Source organism: Scomber japonicus, chromosome 17, assembly GCF_027409825.1.
Source record: "Scomber japonicus isolate fScoJap1 chromosome 17, fScoJap1.pri, whole genome shotgun sequence".
Taxonomy (NCBI): domain Eukaryota; kingdom Metazoa; phylum Chordata; class Actinopteri; order Scombriformes; family Scombridae; genus Scomber; species Scomber japonicus.
The window spans coordinates 18271252-18294650 of record NC_070594.1 but is presented as its reverse complement, the minus strand read 5'-3'; the positions used below and the strand labels follow the sequence as shown (position 1 = coordinate 18294650).

At 40.4% G+C, this 23399-nt stretch overlaps 1 protein-coding gene across 4 annotated transcripts in view; it reads left to right on the top strand.

The window, feature by feature from the left end:
- stxbp5a (syntaxin binding protein 5a (tomosyn)) overlaps positions 1-23399 on the top strand; it is a 96462-nt gene that overhangs the window by 42711 nt on the left and 30352 nt on the right. For all 4 annotated transcript variants that reach the window (XM_053336795.1, XM_053336797.1, XM_053336798.1 and 1 more), the window contains exons 4-7: positions 1987-2087; positions 11647-11781; positions 17845-17908; positions 19334-19417. In XM_053336795.1, coding sequence (XP_053192770.1) covers positions 1987-2087; positions 11647-11781; positions 17845-17908; positions 19334-19417 — 384 coding nt within the window. The remainder of the gene's footprint in view (positions 1-1986; positions 2088-11646; positions 11782-17844; positions 17909-19333; positions 19418-23399) is intronic.

Genomic DNA, 23399 nt, shown 5'->3' with positions numbered 1-23399 from the left:
TATATATTTAAAAAAGTGTATTAAAAAAAACGTTTAATAATGAAAATATTTAGTAGTGATGCATGGAGAAATTAGAAATAGTATTAAATGAAAAAGAAAATCTGATTTTTTTATTGGCAGCTTTACTGTGAAAGAACCGAGATATCTAGTGCACTATCAAATACTTGTACTCACTTTTTGTGACATTTACATACTCACACATTGATCAAGTAAGTTTAATTCATACACATTTTACCTGCACCTACGGACAGAAAAAATGTAAATACAGTGAGTATAAGTGTGTAGGATTTCTTTCTTTGAACTTATCAGACACTTACACTATCTGGTGTGGAATAACTGGATAATTTGTTACCTAATGGTGTCAGTTGATTCACACAAGGAATTTCAAACAGTATATCAACCTCTGTCCAAGGACATTGCTTGGGGACCATACTGCATAACTTACAGTGGTTTGCATATATCCTTTTGTAAAATAACTGGAAATCTCAACTCTTCCAACCCTTACTAAGCAACTGCTCAGCTAAAATAGGCTGTTCTGTCTATATGTCATGTTAAGCTACTGAAGGCAGCAAACATACAGGCCACAGTGAAAATGATAAAGCGTCAAGTGTCGATTGACTAGCTGGAAACATGTTATTGAATACCTACAGCATAGTCTGATTTACGTCATATATGTATGTTTATTTATTTCCTGTGGTATTTCAGTTGTGTGCGTTTTCTGTGTTTGTGCATGTGTGTGATTGTATGTGCATGTTTGTCAGTGTCTGTGTGACTGTGACTCAGCACCTTAAACAAACTCTGGAGATGGAAACGGTTTTTAGTGCCTCCTACACACTCACACACACACACACACACACACGCATGCACGCACGCACACACATACACACACATTCATATATACATCTTATGAATCATCATCGTTACCTGGGAGGAAGCTGCCTGATTTTTAATCAGCCTGAGTTCCCAGGGAATGCAGTCTGACTCATACATGTGATGCTCATAGAGAAAATGTGCAGTCTGTAGATACAGATGGGCGACAAATTAAAAGAAAAACTAGTACAGGTCTGAACGTCTGACCCCCACAGTGGAGGGATTTGGTGGCTCTGTTATTCAGCAGGAGGCATTTTGCTGGCATGGTTTGGGTCCACTTGTCTACTTAGAGGGAAGGGTCACTGCAAACTGACACAAAGTTGCTCGTAATGATCACCTTTATTTTATGATGAAACATTTTTATCCTGATGGGAGTGGTCTCTTCCTGGATGACAATGCATCCGTCCACCCCTTGTGCCGGGGTCACTGAATACTTCGATGGAAATTATATGAACATGCTCTGGCCTTCAGAGTCACCAGATCTCAACCCACTTGAGCACCTATGGGAGACTTTGAACTGACATGTTATTCCAAGGTGCATAGGAGTTGTTCTGGTGGCAAGTTGATGTACATCATAATACAAATTCACATTGTGGTCCTTTTATTTGTGATGTTTTGCATGTTTGTGTGCTGCTGCGCGTCCGTGTGTGCGTAACAGGCACAGCGCTGCACACCCGCCTATCTAGGAGCATATTGGACTCTTGATGATGCGCCCCTTTAATAACAGTGACATATGCGCCAGTGACTTTAGACCTGTTGTTTTTTGGTCAGTAGCACAATCGCTTCCCTCTGCCTCAAAATAGCAACGCACCACCAATGCGCCTGATCACACCTCATTTTGCGCACAGACTGGTGCAAGTGCATTTGGTATTTAGACAACGTGGGCGCAGGGTGAGAAAATGACAACTGCGCCGGGGGGAAACTAACAAAGACACGTGCCATCTGCAGTGTGCCGACCGCAAGATGGAGCCCTTAATGTTAGTTTTTTTTTTTTTATTTGCCGCCCATGTGTATGTTTATGGACATTTCTGTAGCTATGTGACAATGATGTGACCTGTATTTTCCTGTGTGCTAATCCTTGAATATAACAAAAAATTGCCCCTGCTCTTATGACAGGGAGCACTTGTGAGTGCTCTGGCTGATGACACTGTCCACCTGTGGAACCTGAGGCAGAAGAGACCAGCCATCCTCCATTCCCTCAAGTTCAGCAGAGAGAGGTAAGCTATACATACCAAAACTGCAAATGACGGGAGAGACTGTTTCCTCAAAGTCCATGTGTCCATCTCACTGCCACACTCCTCTCTTTTTCTCTCAGTTTTTACTCCTTTTCCTCATTTTGGCCCTCACACTCACTCTGCTGCAACATTAACTGTGGGGTTTCAGAGCAGGGGCAGTGTCACAGTTTGTTGCTTGTGTGAACTGTTAGTTTTCACTGACAGTCATAATGTATGCAAACAGAAGGCATTTCATTTGGCAAATATGTTCGTGCGCCTGCAAAACTGTGCACAGGGCAAAAGAGGTGACGGAGAGGCTGATACTCTCTCTCTCTCTCTCTCTCTCTCTCTCTCTCTCTCTCTCTCTCTCTCTCTCTCTCTCTCTCTCTCTCTCTCTCTCTGTCTCTCTATCTCTCTGTTTGTCTCTAACTAAACACATATTATTTGGGTCACTTACTCTGCCTTTGAGCCATTGCCATCACTGGGACACAGGTGTGAACATACCCAAACACCTGAAGGTTTACACCAGCAGGTTGCTACACACACAAACACAACAAAAATGTATTTACACACACAAACACTTAATAAACACAGCTGCACACACTTATACTGCACATGTAAACAAAAACACATTTATATAACAAAATCTATGATTATAGAATACATAGTATTAAATGGCATCAGTTTAAAATACATTCAATTGAACACATCTAGTAATTGACAGGTGCTGATGAAAGGGTGTTTGTGGTTATCTGATTTAGTTGCAGGGGTACATACCATGTAATTGCAACATTTCTAAATCAAGTACGACGGGGGTCTTTTGTTGCATGTCTTCTGTCCTCTCATTTCCTGTCACTACTGTACTGTCTGCTATCCAAAAAATGAGGGGAATTTGCTTTAAAAACGTGATTATCCAGTTGCCACTCCGAAATCTCCAGTCATCCAAGAACTGATATTTCACTGACAAGAAATATATGCTGTGACTAAGAATAATATGATGAGGCTTGTTTTTATATTAAAAAGTTCAACAGATACATGAACGCACCAACACTAAAAGCAACACTAAAAACTGCTCCAGCTTACAACTCAGGAATTACATGACCATAACATATTTTTACAATTAAAAATAAATAAAATAAATAAATAGATAAAATGTTAATTGGTCACATTGGAATGGAAATGTCCAAGTTCAGAGTTCACTCATCTTGTCTGAGTAGATAAGATGATTGAAGTGCAGAATCACCTCACCTAAAGGAAGTTTGTGTCCACTGTGTTCTCCAATCACAGATGCAGTGATTACCCATCCGAGCCAATCATATCATTGGCCATTGATGTGTCGTTGTGAAAAGTAATGAATGGGTTAAACGTCAGAGCCAATGATCTGTGACAGCGTTGATGTGATGAACAGGTGGCCGGCAGCAGCTTTTACGGCGGGTTGTGTTCTCGTGGAGGCGCTTGACCGCCTCTGACATTTAGTTAGCACTGCCGTACGAACGCAACAACCCCGAGACACGGCGACACAGAGGAGCGGAGTTACTGCGTCTCAAGAGATGTCAAGATGAAAGAGAAGCTTCAAAGCCACTTGAGACATTTGGAATGGGAAGAGAAGAAGAAGTAAAACTAAAGCAGTGAGAGAGATTGGAGAAAGCAGGAGAAAAGGTTTGTGAGGAAGAATGGTTAAGATATTGAGGAAAAGGCGAGTAGAGGAAATTGGATGGAAGGAAAGACAGAGGAGAGGAACAGGTATCATGAGCAGGAAGAGTACTTGAGCGGGAGCATACATCTCACTCTCCATTCCCTGTTCTCATTCCATTAAAAATTCAAGAGGATGAATGCCAGCTTTCAGCCCTCATCTATACATAATATGTAAAACATGGACGTTTGGAGGAGAAAATGCATATATTTTAGCCTCATGAGTGAGATAGTCTAACACGTTGATCTCAGCATTAGACATCAGTCTTACTGTTCTGCAAATTACAATGACTTCACCGGAGGGCTTTGCTGTCTCAAAGAATACTAATCGTTATGCTCTGCATATAGTATGGACGTGACAGCTTAGAATAGCAACTTAATAAAAAAAAAGTTGCCATGTTTTCATTTTAGTAAGGGTTTCTATCAAGTGCTATGTTTTCTGGTTCATTGTGACAGGAGTAAGCATGCACGGATGCATGGTTGATGAATGGAATAATGTGGTGTGGCACAGGTCATATGTTTGGCTTTTGATGAACAAATGTGCTACAACTCTTGATATGACTTTGCTGATTCATTGTAAAATATGAAATAGTACATGGCAAGCAAACTTTGAGGCTCTTTATTCAAGTAGTACACATGCAACTGATTATATTCAAGGTAAATTCTGTCTTAATTTTACATTGATTGTCTTACACATGGGACTGTGTTAAATTCAAGTATTTGCAGATCAGCACTTGATTTTCACTCTCTGTGGGCTGATGCAACCAACTCTGCAGTCCCCCATTGTTATTAGTATAACAGCTGCCACAAACTACAGTAGAAACCTCCAAAGTTAATCAGCATTTTGTTTTGTCCTTATGCTTTATTCTTTCACACAGTGTAGCAAGAGTCTTGCAGTCTGATAAGCTTGTAAGATCTCTTGCTCTAAAGGCCACAAATATCTTTTATCTCGACTTTGTTCATCCTTATAAAAGGTGTGCACCCCTTTGTTACTTGGATCAATAAAGCTGTCAAAAGAAATAACATGAAGTTACATTTCCAGATTACTATTAAAAGGTTCACAGTTCAAATTGCCATGTGCAGATGCGAATGGCTGTCACAGAGAAGCCAAGCAACTGCGTGGAAGGTTTTAGAGACAGACACATTTCACAATTGAATCGGACAGTTCGGTAAAATATATAAAAATATTCGTCACCCCCTGCCACTTTCTCCCACATTCCAATTTTTACCTTTGCTCTTTAGTTTTTCGCCTCTCTGACTGTTTTTTTCAAAACTTGACATTGGCTTGTTGAGCTCTAGAGGACAAGGCAGCCATTTCCTCTGTCAACAAAAGGACAGTCAGCCAACCGTAACTGGTTGGGTGACGGTCTAACTGGTTGCCACAACAGCTCGATAATAGAGTGCAACAAAATCAAAGGAATCCACAGCCTGTCACAAGCCAAATAAAACCCTAATATTTAAATATCTCCAGGTACATCTGCTACCCTGTGGATTGTTTCTGTCTTGGAAATTACAGATTTTATTCACATGTATTGATAATCAGTCAGTTTTTAAAAGCATATATTGATGATGTAGAAAATACACTTATACACTTGCTTGCCAAGAGTTAGATGAGGAGGTTGATTGTAGTCTGATGACTGTATGGGGTTAGGGCTGGGAGGGGATTAGCTTAGCTTTGTGTAAGGAGTAGAAGCAAAGTGAAACCGGTACTCTGTCTTTCTCCAAAGCTAAAAAAGATGCCTGCAAACACTTCTTACATGTGGCATGTTTCTGTAGTCCATACCAAAAAATGTAAATGTGACAATTTGTGTTTTTAGAGACAGTTTCACAGTCTCACCCAACCCAATCCTACCCAGCACCTCTGTGCAGCATCTCTGCTGGCTGTTGGGTGACCTCACAGTGCCATTAATTAGAACTATTCTTCACCAAGAAATTGTACCAGACCAAACCATACATTTGTTATATTCTATTTCTGTCAGTGTATTCAACAAACAAGATTCAACATGTAAATGAGTGAGGTTTGAAGACAGACCTACATTAGTTGTTTCCCTCTGCTTCCAGTCTTTATGCTCACGTAATAGTTTGACATATGGAAAGTTTATTCACTTCCTTTTTTTCCCAGAGAATTGGATGATTATATAGATACAAATCTCATACTCTCATACACAGTAAAATATACTGCTACAGCCAGCATGTGGTTAGCTAGCTTAAAGCCTGAGACCAGAAGAAACAGCTTGTCTGGCTCCATCTAAATGTTTCAAAATCTTACAACCAGCATGTCTAAAGCTCACTAATTGTTAATGTTATATCTGATTTGTTCAACTGGTACAAAAATCAAAGTGTAAAAATAACAATTCACCATTTTAGCAGCGGTTATGTGCCAGCCTATTTTTCCGCAGAATACACCAGGGACAGCTTTCTTGCTAACAATGTCTTTCTTTTTGCCTGCTAGCATCAAAAATCAACCATTATCTCTCCTTTCCCCACTGTTGAAAAGGTTGCACACGGAAGCTAAGAAATAAAGCACGGCTAACGTCATTGCAGGTTAACAAAAATAAGAAAAAAATGATTCACTGCTGGTCTAAATCAAAATCTAATCCAACTATTGTTTTCATGACACATTCATAGCCTTAATTCACCGTGTCTATCATCTTAGGGGGGGGGGGACCATTCCAATACTGCAAACAGGACCTTCCTCCCTACCTTTTCCTATCCTTCCCTCCTGTGATCAGAATTTGAGGGTGAAAGCAGTGTTGCTGAAAGCCCTCCAGCGTCAGCATCCATTCATATCAGATCATAGGCATTAGGAGAGAGGAGAGAAGGGAGAAGAGGAGGAGCTGAGACAGACTGGGCCTCAGCCAAAGAGCAGTGAGTCAGTCTGTGGGTTGGAGTGTGGGGATGGAGGGAGCGCAAAAAGAAATCCTGCCGAGTCATTCTGGCGTAGGATGCTCTCGTCACCTCCTGGCCTCGCAGGAATGCACTGCAGATGTGGAAGCTATCGTCAATGCAGGGTGATATGATGGGAGATAATAAGAGGGGGGAATCAGGGTCAGGCCACCCTACCACACACACACACGCATGCATGCACACACACACACACACACACACACACACACAGACTATGGTCATTTAGGGACATTACAAAGACTTGCATTCATTTCTTGGAGGTTTACCCTAACCCTAACCATCACCACTACTTCACCTAACACTAACCTTAGACATGGCCTTTTTCCCCATTTGGAGAAGACATTACCAATTAACTGGTGCTGAAATTTGTCCCCAGTAGCATATAACAGACCACACACACACACACACACACATACACACACACACACACACACACACAGACCCAACAGTACACATACAACAGAAAAGAGACCCAGTCGTTTCACTTTTACTCTTACGCTCATTTGTAAGATTTTTTTAATGAAATTATTTCTGAAAAAGAACTCATTGTGTTCTTGATATATTTGGGTCAGCCTCGAGAAGCTTATCAGACAAGTCATTTAATATTTGAATAATGTTTGAGCCCTGCAGGAGTCACAGGCCATGTATTTTTGAAAAAGACATTGAAACATTTACATATCTGCTTAGTAGTTTAGTGTCTATCTCAGTTGTGCTTCAGTTAAATGACTTAAAATGTTTAGAAAATATTAATTATTTTGTCAAATAGATTTTACTCAGAGATAATTGACTGATTAAAGTTGCTACTTGGCTGCTGATCTAGGATTTTGTCCTTCCTGTCTCATTTTCTCTCCAACTTAACCTTGTAAATGTGCAGACGCATACTGTATATAAAAAAACTGTCAAGGTGAATTAACTTTACCATTGTTTTAATAATGGTTATGCTGCAGGCTTGGAATGATTTTCAGTGGTGCTCTGTGTGAAAGTGCTTGAGAGATTTGTTGTAAAGACAATCTTGATGTGTTTCTCATCAGATTAAATTCTTCTTAATTCACACCCCATGGGTAGATTGGGGTCTCTGGTCTCTCAGCTTAGAGTAGAATCCTCCATCTAGTAAGAAGCTTTGCCAATTGGACAGTGTCTGTTAACAACTTCAATTTGATTTTCAACAGTGATGGCAATTGTCTGCATCTATAAGTCAATTGGCTTCTTTGGCTTAATATCCACCAAGTTTTCTGTATAGTCTTTGCCCCAGTAATCAAATACAAAAATAAATGACTATACTGTAAAACTCCTTTGTTTTTCATCCTTGCAGAACAACGTATTTGCCACATACAGTATAGTATGAGCAGAGGTTTAAAATACAATATTTGATTACTCCACAGTATATGATATCAGCCCTGATGCTCTTTCTGTCAGCATGTTCTACTGCTATGATTGTGCACACCAGCATAATGCTTGATTCCATATGTTTGCATACATGGCATTTGCACATAATAATAAATAATAAACAGTCAGTATTAATCATATTCTATTACAGGAATTCATGAACCACATTACATCATTTTTACAAAACATTACTGTCCAGTCGACCACTTAGCATTAGTGACCAGCACTTTGCTCAAGGCCAATTTAAGTTGTTCAGAAAAAGGAAAGTACCACTAAATTACTGCCGCAAAGATCAAACTTTGCAAACTGGTGGCTTTCTCGTGACAGTTAGGTGCAGATCATTCTATCTTTACTGATTATCCTCTTACGATCATTTTCCAAAGTATTCCCTCTTCCAAATTAAGTTTCAATGAACCATGCTCTCATACGCCTAGCCAACAGTGAGGTTAGCCTCAGAGTTGTGTGTGGCAGGCGTCTGTCATTTCTGAGGAAATGTGTTTGGCCCTGAGCCTGCAAGCTGGCAGCTGCCTTTGTGTGTCGTGACCACTTGAAGCTGGAGATTTCACTTAGAGACACGTGCCTGCCCGACAAGTGTGAACACAGTGATGCACAAACAATTGGGTGCGTATATACATGCAGCCAGAGAAACTGACACACACACTTTGTGTAATTATGGTCCTGACACTGCCTCTCTGCTGGCCCTCTCGGACAGGCTCACAGAACAAATAATCAGTTAGCTTGTATATACTCACATACAGAGATCAAACATATTTATGTACAACATACATTTACATGCAGTACATATTTAAATACATTAATTCATATCAGCGGCTGAGAAGCAGGCACAAATGCAAATGAACACATACACAGAGGCACACGCATGCACAGGCACATACAGAGATAAACAGACATTTATGCAGAAAGTGTTTATATTTTATAAAATCATCGGCCAACACATGCCCACACTCCAGTCTTCCTATGCATAGATGAGGCACATGTGTTTGTGCAGATAGAAAAGGACATTACATTCAATAGACAATCTGCCTACTGGATATAAGGACACCACAAGTTGTCATGAAAAGTCATGTTGCTCTTAGTCATCTTGCCTGGTTAAGTGAGTCTGTGTAAACTCAATGATCCACTGTCCATGTCTGAGTAAGTGAGCTCATAATCCTGCAACCCTGTCTACAGAAGATGACATCCATAAACAATACACTTGCTTGATAAAATACATTTTGTAAGCATAATGCTGGCTGGATTATGATTTTGTTTTTTTGACCAACAAACACATATTAAACATGTACTTCTGGCAACTGAATCATGAGATATATTTTATTGTTATCTTAAGCCAACTATAAGCACTATGAATGTAGTTAAATTATTTCACCGCTGACTTGAAACATTAGATGGGAAGAATGGACTTTTTCAGGATATAACCAAAATGAAGGTCTTAAGCTAACCTCTTTCAGCCTATACCAAAATTCAACAGTACATGTCAGATGCCTCTGCCAGTGCTTTGTGCTCCCAATCATCCACGGCAAGCTACTCTCCATGACATCTCTGCAGCATAAGTATATCACACTTCCTGCTATTTGGCAAAGCAATGACACATTTTGTTGGTGATAGTGTTGCAATGTTGTTATTTTGCTCTTAGTCACCTTGACCGTCAAGTTAGACATACTGTACATGTGCTGTTCCATGTTTGATTAAGCAAGGTCATACAGTATGCCTTCTGTAGTTAAGTGTGTCTGTCTGTGTGTGTGTTTGTGCATCTCTGCACATTTTGGAGTGCGTGGATGAGATTTATGTCAAGTAGCCCGGCGCCACTCCTCAAAAATATGAATATATTCATGTGATAGAGCAGAGCATTGGGGCAGAGAGGGAAGGTGTGTGTGTCTTCTGTGTTATAGTAGGAGCCACTGCTTTCAATACAGTGCTGGAGTGCATTGTGAGATGGACTCACAGACAGAGAGAGGCTTTCTGAGCATGACACACAGGAAAGACATTGAAAGTCACTGCAAGGACATAGTATATTTACACAGATGTGTGCTTTGCTGTGTGTTACGTGCATGTATGTCTAGTACTGTATAACACTATCTGCAAAATACATTCATATACCACTCATTTTCTTTGCTAAATATCAGAAACATAAATGCTGTCTTGATTATGTTCATTGGCAATCTATGTGTGTCACATCCTTATACCACACAAGGACAAATCACAGGATTTTGATACCAGAGAACGACAGACTGCAACTCGCATTTTATAAGATTTTATGGAAAGATTTTAGTTACATTTTGAAGGTTAATACATTTTTCCCCCTAATATTTAACCAAGACCACAGTCTTCCCCTAATCAAGTGCTTTTAGTTAACAAACCATAAAAACGTTTACTCATGCTTTACTTGCCAAGAGTGGATAATGAAGGGAAAACAAAGGCAATATGCTTTATACAGCTGATTGCAGAATCCTTCAGTATAAATATTTCCTCATTATCTAGCTAAAAAGACAATCTGGACGCATTACATTTCCCTTGAATTATATTCTCTCATGCAAATTATGTGCATATGAACATACTTTTTAGGAACAGTTGTAATGTTATGCAGTTAAGTCTGAGCCATGCAGTTATTGTCTTCTTTCCTAGATTACAGTAGAGATTTCTGTCACAATACCATTTAATCTGATTGTAATGGGAAAGACTATTTTATCACAATGCAATGTGTTCTTCATATATCAAACCTACTTAATCTGTTGGACAGCACATATAACATTAACATATTAAACTTGTTGTGCTGAGTGATTCCATCGCTAAATATGAGCTACCGTAGCACAGGGGAAATAGTCCAGTGTGTCTTTTCCGTTTGGAAATAATGCACAAAGAAGGCAGTGCTGTCAAAAGAAGTAGATACAGCTTTATTTCTCCTCCTACTTGGGTGGGTTTAGCAGATGAAACAGGGGCTTTGTCTTATGGGTACAGGGCCACAGAGGTCTACAGGTGTGTCTCAAACCACTGTGCAGATACAAAAGGATCACTGGAGGAGCCTGACGACCTTGAAATATTAGCAAGCCGGATTACCAAGGTGGTACATTATTATTCCTCAGACGGATTGGAGGTTGAATTGTACGATGGATGAAAGAACAAAATGATGAAAAAAGGATGAGAAGATGAATGGATAGCCACGAATAAGGAGGGAAGGGTTTATAACCTCTCATTAAATTTAAGTCTGATGGATGGATGAAAGGAGGAGATCAGGGGATGATGATGAAAACAGGAGAATTATGGGTGTCTCTTTGCCCTCATGTACCCTGTAGGTCTGGAGAGCTGATTGAATGAAAAAAATATGTTAGGTTTGCCACTCACATCTCAGCTGCTTCAACTCGATGGAGTGGTAAACAATCCTCTCGAAGCACATTTTGTCTCTTGTTATAAAAGCATGTCGAGTGATATTTGAGAAAAACTTCTGTCTCTGGGCTTTCTGTCCCTTCTCCCTGTCTCTTCTGTCCACTCTTTCTCTTCCTGCTAATTTCTTTGCTACTCGTTTAACCTTTGTCACCTCTTTTTTTTTTGTCTTTTGCAGAATAACTTTCTGCCACCTGCCCTTCCAGAGTAAATGGTTGTACATCGGCACAGAACGAGGGAACATCCACATCGTCAACGTGGAGTCCTTTATGCTCTCAGGCTACGTCATCATGTGGAACAAAGCCATTGAACTGTGAGTGTTACAGCCCACGTGTCACACTCTGATGCTGACTCCCACATTTCATGCCCAGAAAGTTCTTTGCATTTGCTCTGTTCTTCTTCTAAATATATTGCATGATTTAGCTTGCTGCTATATAGGTTTTGTGCCATATGGGGGGGTGGGGGGGGGGTGGGGGCTTATCCAAACTGAATCACCGATCCGTTAATCAATATTTAAACTCTATAGGAATCAAACTCATATTGCCAGCACTGCAACACAGAGCTCAGAGCCTATTGACTCACCATGCAGCACTTAAGTGAGGTGAGGGATGCTGTGTAATCAGCGTTTCACCTTTCAAAAGGTTATTGTAGTTTTAATGTAATGAGATAAGAAAGAATCATTAGTCAGTCTATCATTTCCAGGCACACTATTCGACTCCAGGTAGTGAGCAACCTGTCTCTTTGCTGTTTCAATGGATCTGTCAGCTTGACAGGCTCCATTTTGGTTCCCTGCTGTAGAGACTTAAATTATTCACTGGAGCGTTTTGCTTCACGCTTTCCCCTCATCCCCCTCTGTCCATGTGTGTGCGTGTGTGGAGAGAGGGAAAAGAGGAGGAGGGAGGCAGGGGGTGGAACAGGTGTCTGCCGAGATCAGTGTATGGTACACACAGACGTCTCGTCTCGTCGGCAGGGCTGTAGGGAAGAAAAGGCGAGAGTGAGTGGTAGGCGAGGGGGAGGAGGGGAGAGTGTATGACAGAGAGGAGGCAGCAGTGGAGTGGATGAAACAGGGCTTTTGCCTGGGGAAAAAGACCCACAGAGATGAGGAACGATGGAGGAGAGGAATGTAGTGGTGACAAAGGGATAAATGCAGGTAACAGAGGGCAGAGCAGAAGATGTATCCAGAGTTGTGCAGATAAGTGAGGACAGAGAGGTAGATGGAAAAGGTTTCCAATTAAAGGAAAAAAAGGACAGAAAAGCACGGTAAGATGTGATAATGATGAACTAGAGGGTAGATGTGGATGATAAGATAGAGAGGAAGATACTGGTGTACCTTGTGAGTGAAGGACAAGCAATAACTTCTACTTTTCTTTTGGTTAACTGTTTTCTCTCTTCTTGTACAGACAGTACCTTTCAGAGCACTTCTTCTTCTCAGTTGTAATCAGATGTCAATGCTCTGTGTCCTTGGCTATCCACACATTATTTTAACCTATGTTTGGGGTCAAGTGCTTTCTAGGAAAGGTCAATCCAGAATGGTAGATATAGTTGCTTGATTCAATTTAAACAGACAATTGTCACAGTCACAAGTAACATTAACTCATACATTGCTTGAAATAAGGCAGAAAATAACCTATAACCTGTGGCAGGATGTGGCTAAAAGGTAGATCCGTTTGTGATAGATTTAGAAATAGATCCTCATGCAGCTTTCACATAAAACAAAAGGTCATGCAGTCTCAAAGTACAAATGCAACCAGCCCAATATATCTTTCTTGGCATCACAAATTACAGCAAACTCACCATGTTGGTGAAGATTTACTTCATACTTGTGCTTTTTCTTCCATTTACTTAACCCATCCAAAGATTCCATTCATTCCCTGTCATCTATACCACCTTTCACACTTTTGTTATGCTGCAGAACTTTCTTTGACATGTTGTTGCCCCCCCCCCCCAAATAGCTCTGCACAATTAGTTTGAGAAAATTAGGTTTTCATATATTTTGGTTTAGGCCTCAATCACTCAATCAGCTCCAGGAATTATTCTCAGATTCGTTATCTGTTTGAGTGTATGAGTTTGTGTCTATTCTTTTTCTTTCTTTCTTTCTTTCTTTCTTTCTTTCTTTTCTTTTTCTCTCTTCTTTTTCTCTCTCTCCTTGTGTCTCACTGCCAGCTGTGAGGTTGATAGGGTCCCTGTCCAGATACAAAAGCTGTTGTCCACCTTTGATGCTTTCATCAGGTGAAGGTAGCGCTTGATCTAGATTAACTGCAATTAGAGCTGTAATGATTTGTCAGAAGATTTACAGAAAATGAATCAAAAAAAGCTATGATCATTGATTACTGGGTCATTTATCAAGAAAAAACATTAAAATAATTGCTGGCTGCAGCTTCTGAAATGTGAGGAATTGCTACTTGTTAATAGTTTTGAATCTTTATTTAATATCTGTGGGTTCTAAACTGTTATTTCAAGACATCATAACTATTTTCTGACATTTTTGTTGACTCAGCACTAGAATACGTACGTATAAGTACTGTTGTAGCCCTTATTGCAGTTGGTTAAGTTCTTGCCACTTGTCACACACATAGTTATATTATGTTATTATGAGTTAATTTTTATGTAAAGCCCTGCCTACTACACCTCTGTCCTATTGTGATTTCTGTAATGAGGTTAGGATATGGTGTGTACTCGGGTCATCATCCCTTGGGCACTGCTATTTGGAGACAAGCTGTAGTAGCTGTGCCAGTGGCTCCAGGCCTGGCCTGGCCCAGTGCTCAATGTCTCTGTATGACTCACACCTCTGTTCCCAAGCTGCTGTACTGGAAAGACGAATAGGCAAACACATACCCAACTGAATGGCACTGTAGTTCAGCCAATGCTACAGGCATTAAGGCTGCTGCAGTAAGGCCACATGTGAGTCTTGTGTTTGTTCACATCAGAAATAATTTGTCTGCTGTATGCACTATGTATGCAATACAATGTTGTGCATAACATGTGTGCATATGTTTGTGTCTGGCAGCCTGTGTGTGTGTATGTGTGTGTGTGTCGTGTATGTGTGTGTGTGTGTGTGTGTGTGTGTGTGTGTGTGTTGATTTGATTGAGCTAGATGGTCACTGGGCACAGAGAGTCAGGGAGAAGTGGGACAGGAGTGGTAAAATGTTAACAGCTTACTATGACACACAGTGCACGTGAACATGTTGGCCTGGGGCCTCTCCTGTTCTGTCCTCATTTTCGTTTCATTTTCTCCTGCTTTCCCACACATGACCCTGAAGCTATTGAAAGACCTTGTTTGCATATTTCATTGTTTTACTTATCTTCCTGTGTTACTATATTTTTATGCATCTGTGAGGTCCTTAGTCGCTACTGTAGGCTAGCACAACCTCCAGTATCCTCAAAGATGTCCACAGCCCTTTCAGGGCCCCAGGCTCCAGGTGGAGGTGCAGCACAGTGACCTTTTAACAATCAATGGACTTTAGAACATTGGAAATTAGAAGACGTTTTGCTGATTCGAATCATTTTCCTTCAGTTCAGCAAAAAGATTTAAAGTCCTTACAGTGTCATTTGCCTTTGTTCCTGAGGTGCTGCTTTAGTCTTGACTTCAATCTTAGATTCTAAGTAAGTTTTAGTCTGTTGTAGCATGATACTGTGTATGGGTGAGCTAACAATGCTGCTTTCAGTCAACAGCAAGTGAGGCTCCAATGTAAAACCTACTGATCTGGTCAATTTGATGATTTGGTGGTTAAGTTTTGTTCATGCATATCATGCCTCAGTACAGCTGGGCCAGCAGCGTCATCTGGAATATGATTTTTCAGGCTGGAATAATAGCACATAGCATCATGTATGACTACCTGAGGAACAATACCAAATTAGCTCCAAATATGAGCTTTACAGACACTCATATGCGTTAACACTCGTCTGATGAGATGACACGAGGCTACATATGGTTATGTGCGTGCTGCAAGAAGGCTGTTGAAGCCATGTTACCGCTAAGACATTGTCATGGTGACTGCGTCTCTCCTGCTTCAAAGAGTGTCACCCGTGGCGACACCAGATGATCAGGACTTCACTGAGTGTGTATTTGTGTCTGTTAGTGTACAGGTTGTGTGTATTTGTATGGAAATAACACTTCTTGGAGGTATATGTGAATGAATAGCTGTAGCTTTTATATCTGGAATCATACCTCTCCTACTTTTGAATTCACATGGTGTTCTTTAGTGTGTGTGTGTGTTTGTGTAGGTGTGCCTGCACTGAGGAGCTGTTTTCAAATTCAATGAGGTGTTGCCCTTCGTATCGCTTAAACATTCCCCCTGCGACAATTGTTTTATCATGCATGTTTCTGTGCCCTCAGGTCTTTATGTGTGTCTGCAACACACACGTACAGTAATGGTCCATTTTGTTTTATGTACTGAAGGCATTACTCAGTGGGAGGAATACTTGATATACAAAGAAGGATTTGGTGCAATCAAGGTTCATAACAGATGACTGTTTGATGTTAAGGTGCCAAGGGGCAAAGATTTTCAAGATTTTATGACGTAATGAGCGCGTGTTATATTTGCCATGGGGTATTTAGTGTAGCTCTAGTAGTCATACGTATGTGTGTGAGATGAAAGACCTTGAATCAGTAGCTGCGAGACAGGAATGTGATACTCATGTGAGTTATAAGAATGATGGCATGCTCAAACCCAAACAAGCATGTATAGAAACAAATATAGTTGTGACCATGCGGGTAAGGCATATTTTTATATAAACATGCAAACACTATAAGACATACACACACACATATGCACACACACAGACACACACACCAAATGTTCTGGTCCCTGAAGCCCTTTTTACTCTGTATGCAAAACACAGAGTCATTAGCGGTACACGGGCAAAAATGTGTGGTTACAGGAGCGTGTTGAAGTAGTTAAGCAGGCGTTGTTTGTGTGTGTTCGTGTGGGAGGGTTTTGTGTGTTTGTGGCGGAGTATGGAGGAATTTTGGAAGCCTGTCTGCACTCTGCCCATCCTGCCTCTGTTGCCATGGTGATTCATTTATCTCCGAACCTGAACGTGTATTTGCAGACTTTGTGAATATGTTGATGTCAGATTTGTTTACTATATGACAATAGGTTTTGACAAAAACAGATTTATTACGTATTAGTCTCATAAGGGGAAACACAGAGAACTTTGCACTTAAAATTTAAAACGAGGAAATGTGGGACAGGAGGGCAAGTTGCATTTTCTTATTGGGCAAGAGGGTAATTGTTTGTTATGGGTGCAGGTTTTTACAAAGGGAGCGGGTGTTAAAATGTGTCTTAGTTGTGCTGATGTGCAAATGTATGTGTGTGTGTGTGTGTACATGATGTGGACGGCTGTTTGCTGAGAGACAGGCAGTGAATGGGGATTAGATAAATCAACAGCTCCAGCTGCGGCAGAGCTTAGGTAATAAGGCTCCAGCACTAACAGGCTAAATATAGAGACAACTGACTGACTGCCTGCCTGCCCACTAACTGCTACCTTCTAATACACACACACAGATTGCTGTAGACGCTTTCCCTATCGAGCCCTTTGCTTATACTCATAGATTCATGCAGAGATACAAGTCTAAACAGCCATTCATCCCCTGCTTATAGGCTGTCATCCAAAACATGTATTTTGATCTGAATGTTGATAACCTTTATAGTTGAATGTTTTTATTCCTTTGCCCTGTCCTTCAATGTCAGACTGGGCCAAAACAAGGACTTTGCCTTGTCTCCTCTTGCATTACTTACATTTGGTTGCAGCTTCCTCTTCCTCTCCTTGTCAGGCATCCTTGCCCTTGCTCCCTGATACTGGTTTTATGTTTCAGGCTCCAACAGTCACTCTTTTTGCAGCTGTGACCTTCCCCGGTGTTCCTTAGCTCACATCATCTCTCAAGCAGGGCAGGTTAGGTAAATTCTGCTGCCACGTGGCACAGGGAGTGGAGATTTGACATAAGGCTGTCTGGAGGGTAAAGCACAAACAGGAGAGGGAGAGGAGGGGGCGGGCAAGCATTTTGTGCTGTCTTCTTTCGCTGACATGTAAATGCTCACACACAAACACACACAAACACACACTCAATACAAGCACATACACATAGCCATTGGGGACTGCTTGGCCTGACAGAGCCATCCATCACAATCTTCAGTGAGCTTATGTCTTTGAACGGCCTTTTAGAGCTTTGGAGTGATTGGCACCTCTGTTCTCCCATAGCGGACCTCTTCCACTGGTTCAAAGACACTCACATTCCACCTTAACCCTCTCAACCTCAACTATACATCTGTGGCCTTGTGTTGATGTCTGAGTACTGTACTGCATCATGACTTGAATAGAAAAACACTATTTCTCGTTCTCTCTTTGTCTTCCTCTTTCTGTCTCTCTCTCTAAGGTCGTCCAAGGCTCACCCTGGACCAGTTGTCCACATAAGTGACAACCCTATGGACGAGGGAAAGGTAAAGGACAATGTTGCCCACACACTCACACACATACAATATGTATGAAGTAACAATCTCTGTTATTCTGTCTTCTGTATCTATCAGTCACATACAGCAAACCCATGTACAGTATTATCAATTGTTCAGACAAGTGAGATGATAAGATCCAGGAGTTCCAGTTGGAGTAATAGATCCAAAATCCAAAATGCTTCAAAATACTGGACAGTGGTTTATAATATTCAGAGACAGAACCTTATCACTCTGACAATGTGTTGTATCTTTTATCAGGACATTTGCAAGGTCACCAGTCGAAATACAGTGTTCATGTGGCCGTTGCAGCACCTGGCTGGTAGATACAGCATATTATTAAGGGCTGCATTTTTTTCAGCCTGAACATTGCCTTACATTGCTCACTCTGCCCTGGTTTAAAACAAAAAGCTTTTAATATCAGAAAGGCTTCACAAAGGACAATATGGTAGTTTCTCTGTGACTGGATCTTTGAGATTATAGTGAAAATAGATTACACAAGATGACGTCTTTTCAGTGTAGCATCATTTGAAGATCCAGTGATTCCCCCAGCAAGCAAGAAATGCATGAAATAACATTCTCTAACCAGTAAACACCAGGAAACATTAACCTTTGTAATTAGTAATGCCAGTAAACTAGTTTAATCAGTCTAAATAATCAGTAAAAATGAAGAATGTTATTGTTGTTATTAGTATCTGTGGCCCTCAACAGCTTGTTCAGTTGACAGTATGAAAGGTTAATCTTTCTCCAGCCCCGTTACTGTCTCTTCTTCATCAGCTGAGCCATTTTGGCACCACTGTGCCTGGCTCAGCTGTTTGAACAGTATGAGGTGAGTGAGGTGACTATCTGAGCAGACGATGATTATTCACCACACCCAGTGATATGTATTCCACTTCACCTGAACTCTGTAACACAGAACATACTGTATATGAATGAAAATGAAACTGTGCTAGAGCTCATGTGATGTAGAACTTTGTGTTACTCATTTGCAATACACAGTTAAAATTTTATTACTGCTATACCTTTAAAGTGGTGGCACTTAGCAGAGATTGCTTCTATAAATAAATCTTCTATAATTCAAATATTTAATTTACATTTTGTCATGTGGTAGATGCTTTTATTTAAATCTACTTACAAGTGAGGCAAGACAATCAAAGATTTCGTAGATTTCATAATATAAACAGCTTTAAATGTCAGATTTTCTTTAAAAAAAAGTCTGTATAATCTCTTGTGAACCTGGATGGGCAGATGTCTTTCCTGAGCCGGTGTAGTCTGCTTACACCTGACTTCCTTTCATGCTGCACATGAATGTCGAATGTATTACTTATTTTTCCTCCCATCATGGGGTCTCTTCTATCTTCGCTCTGTCATCTCTCCTACCTATCTCACCAACTGCCTGACGCTTTTCCTCTCCAGCTTATAATTGGATTTGAGTCTGGGATCGTGGTCCTGTGGGATCTGAAATCAAAGAAGGCCGACTATCGCTACACTTACGATGAGGTAGGCAAATCTCCCCGATTTCCTTTCTTCTCAAACAACTTTCAGTCATTCTTACCACTTCTGACTGTCTTTGATACAAACGTAAGAAATGAAATTACATATTCATGAACCAAACTGTCTATAGTGTGTGTGTGTTTAGACAGTTAGTTCCTCGAGCAAACCTAGAGTATGAAATAACTTACTACAGTTGGCAAGGCTTGTGAGTTGAGCCTGTGGATGTACAGCACACATACACATTCTGTACATACTGTATGCAAGACACACGACTCTGAGTGTGACTCTCCTCTCTCATCTGAGTTTCAATGGTAATGATCATATAGAAAGAGACTGCTGACTGAGAAGGATTTCATCTTTGTACTTCCTGTTTCATACAGATGGGTAGAGGGTGACGGATCTGTCTGCATGGATAATAGCATCTCTTCAATGTGCTGTTTAATGAAGATTAAGCTGAAATTACAGTTTTTCAACTATAAGTGAAGTCACCAACAGCCTTTGTGCTATACAGCTATTTTTAAAAACACAACTCATCATAATACTTCCAGTACGAATGCATGAAATACAAGTAACTTGTCTAAATGAAAACTTGAAAATTGTGTATTTGACTAGCGTTGTGGTCACAACTCAAGAAAAGATATAAGTAGTGCTAGTTATATATAATAAGAACCGTTTGTAAAATGCACGTTTTCACAGTTTCATCATTTATACAACACTGTGTAGTGTGCCATGTGTTCATGTCTCCCGACTAAGGCTGCAAGGCTGCACTGTGATTTTGCTTGCATGTTATGGTTGTAAAAAGGGCAGCTTCATTTTGTAAAAGGTCCACCTTTTTAAAGCACTGAGTCATGTGGCTTTATTGGCTTCCCCAGAGGCAACAGTGTGTGTCTGTCTATAAATAAAAGCAACAATAAAAAAGAGACACAGTGTCAGAGTGTCCAAGCTCCCCTCTGGACTTGGCATATGTCAAACCTACACTGTGGTATACAAATTAAATCTGTACCACATGATACATTACCATTCCCTACATCCATTACAGTTATCCTCACCGTCTGTTACCTGTGATTGATTTGCATGCAATATCTCATTTCTTAATAAATTCAAAATGCTAAATGTTATTTATACTCATGTAGTTGCTGTATTTGGATTTTTTTATGATCTATTATAAAAGTACAGTCATTGTATGTGCTTCAGCTTGATCTGAGCACAGTCTGACCTCCCTCAGTCCATGGTTTTATGTCTTATTGAGAGTTGAATATAGGAGGTCTCATTCATAAACCTGTACTTGGGGTTTAAGCAGACTGAATGGCCGTGAGCATGCTTACACCGAAACACGCGCACAGTTAACATGTACATGGTCGTGCAGCAGTGTCCATGGTACTTAGACACAGAGCCAAACCGCCTGTTTAAGATAATGAGATTATCGTAACGCTCACACTGGTGCTCACCTCATTGGGAGTGCTGTGGTGCTCTAAGCACGCTGATAAGAGTCACCAAGGACTACATAGACACAGGAAAGAGTGGATTTTGCATGTTCAGTATGTACTGTATCTCTCTCTCTCTCTCTCTTGCTCTCTCTCTCTCTCGCTCTCTCTGTGCTTTTACTCTGTCTCCTCTCAGATAAGCTAATATTCTGCAGCTGCTCCTGGGGCATTACAGTCTCTAGTATTGAATCTCCCATGGGAGCTCATCTCTTCTGTCCAAACTCCTTCAGTTACACCTCTCAAGAGACTGGGGGCTGAGTGGGTGGGGGCTCAGGGGAGAGGGATGTGTGGGGACTTGTGCTCCTGATTTCACTCACTATGATTTACTCTGATGAAGCGAAAGAGCCGGCAATACACAGCCATTCTTTTCTCTGTTTTGGAATGTCTTGAGGTTATTTTCCCCCGGATAATACATCCAAATGGTTTTCATAGTCAGATATCTTTAAAGTTTTATTTGGCCCCAAACCAGCCTCCAAGGACACTAGAGAAAATCATTGCATACTGCTATGGGGAATCACTAGTGAAATGTTGTTATGATTATGGCATGACTTCTCTAATATCACTGTTGTGGACAGGCCTGTAGACAAAGCTGATGAATTGGACTAAAGTGCTGTGGGAGATTCATCCTGTTGTGTTTAACAGTGTAAATACTTGTTTTGTTTTGTCTCTTGACTCAGACATAATTAATTAAACTAATCACCATTTACCTACTATGTGCAGGATGTCTAACTTATTCTCAATTTACACATCATTAAAGAATAAGTTCACAATTTTTAAAGTCTGTCTTTGACAATGACAATTGTCAGATGCCCAAATGAACAATGAAATAGGTTTTGCTCGCTGTAATCATTCCTTATACTCATATTGGAGGTTCCTTCCTAATATTCTTTCAATGTAAATGGTGGATAATATACACAGGCCTCATTCTGTGCAAAACTGTACATTTGTCAGCCATCCAAGTTAGTCAAATCAAGTGGGTATCATCTAAAGTCATATTTTTTATTTTTAGAATATAATTCACTTCTTGTGTTCCCTCAGACAGTGTTACATTTATATGAGCTGTGGTGGCACAATTATTTTTCTTTGGACTGTGGATTTTGTCTAACATTACTTGCGCTGATAGCTTGATAGGAGGGGCTCTTTCAAAGGGCAGTATTAAAGACCCCTTTCAAAGTAAATGAATTTTTTAACTTTAACATGTCCATATGGCGCTTTTCATATGCTACAAGACATATCAGGAGTAATAACAGGAGAAATAAGCAGTGAGCTGCAGCCTGCTGAACGCCATTCTGTGCTTTGGTGGAAGTTGTTGGTAATGTTGAAGAGTTTGGTTGGGCTGTACCTTCTTGGCATAGTCGCACTGGTCATGTTATCTGCACACTAACTCATTTTAAGACAAGAGTCACTAACAGTCCCTACACCATAAGCAGGAGCCAGAGAAGCCGCTTTGCATATTCATAGATTTTAATGAAGGGTTAGGGTTAGGGTTTTTTTTACAGACACAAGCAGTGTTTCAAACAGAGGATCCTTATATATGTCAATACATGTCCAGAGGAATGATTACAGCAAGCAAAACCTGCTACAATGTTCATGTTCAGTGCACCTGTTTTATCATAGAAAAATTGTGAGCCTACGACTTCACACTTCAACTTTTCCAAAATATTTACTACATACATATCGATGGGAACAGTGCAAAAGAAGTTATGTGGAAGGTTTTACTGTGTTGGATGATGACATAGACAGTGAACTTCCAACATCAAGATGGTTGCTATGGATACATGGGTCTAATTTGATGTCCAGATATAGATGTTTTACTTTACATAGCTCATTTCTGTCATCGAACATACATTTAACATCACATGTCTACATGTCTATAAGACACGTGTAATGCATTGATCAGTTGGTACAATTGAAATAGTTTGCTGTCATTTCCTGACATCATGAATGTTTGCAAATTCCATGTCTGTATGGCTTCTGTACACAATGCTGTAGAGTGAAGTAACGTTTTACAGCTATCAAACCCATTGCAAGCTATATTCTTCTTCCTGTGGGCTCTCTCTCTCTCCTGCTGGGAGCTTTTATTCAAACACTATTTGCCTAGAAGCTCACAGTCAAGTACCAAAGTTGTCGACTGATATGAACAAGGACGCTTTTCCTCTTCTTTTTTCAACAGCAGAGTAAGGCAGCAGACCATGCAGTGATGGATTTTGATGGACTTTGGAATAGGCATGTTTTAAGGCATTTTTTTAGTTCTGGTGGAAATTTGTGGATGTTTAAACAAGCGGAAGGTAGTCTGTGGTTAGGGATTTCAAAGTTTAAATGGTCTTTGTGAGTGATGTTGGCTCCTGTGTTCTTGGCACATTTTTACCCATTCTTGCAAAAGTACTCACACAACGTCAGCAAATAAGGTGCTCGTGAGGGAAGCAGTGAAGTTGTTTTCGACTCAAATGAAGACAGCATTTTGTGAGTTGTAGACGATGTCAGAATGCAGAAATGTCAGCAAG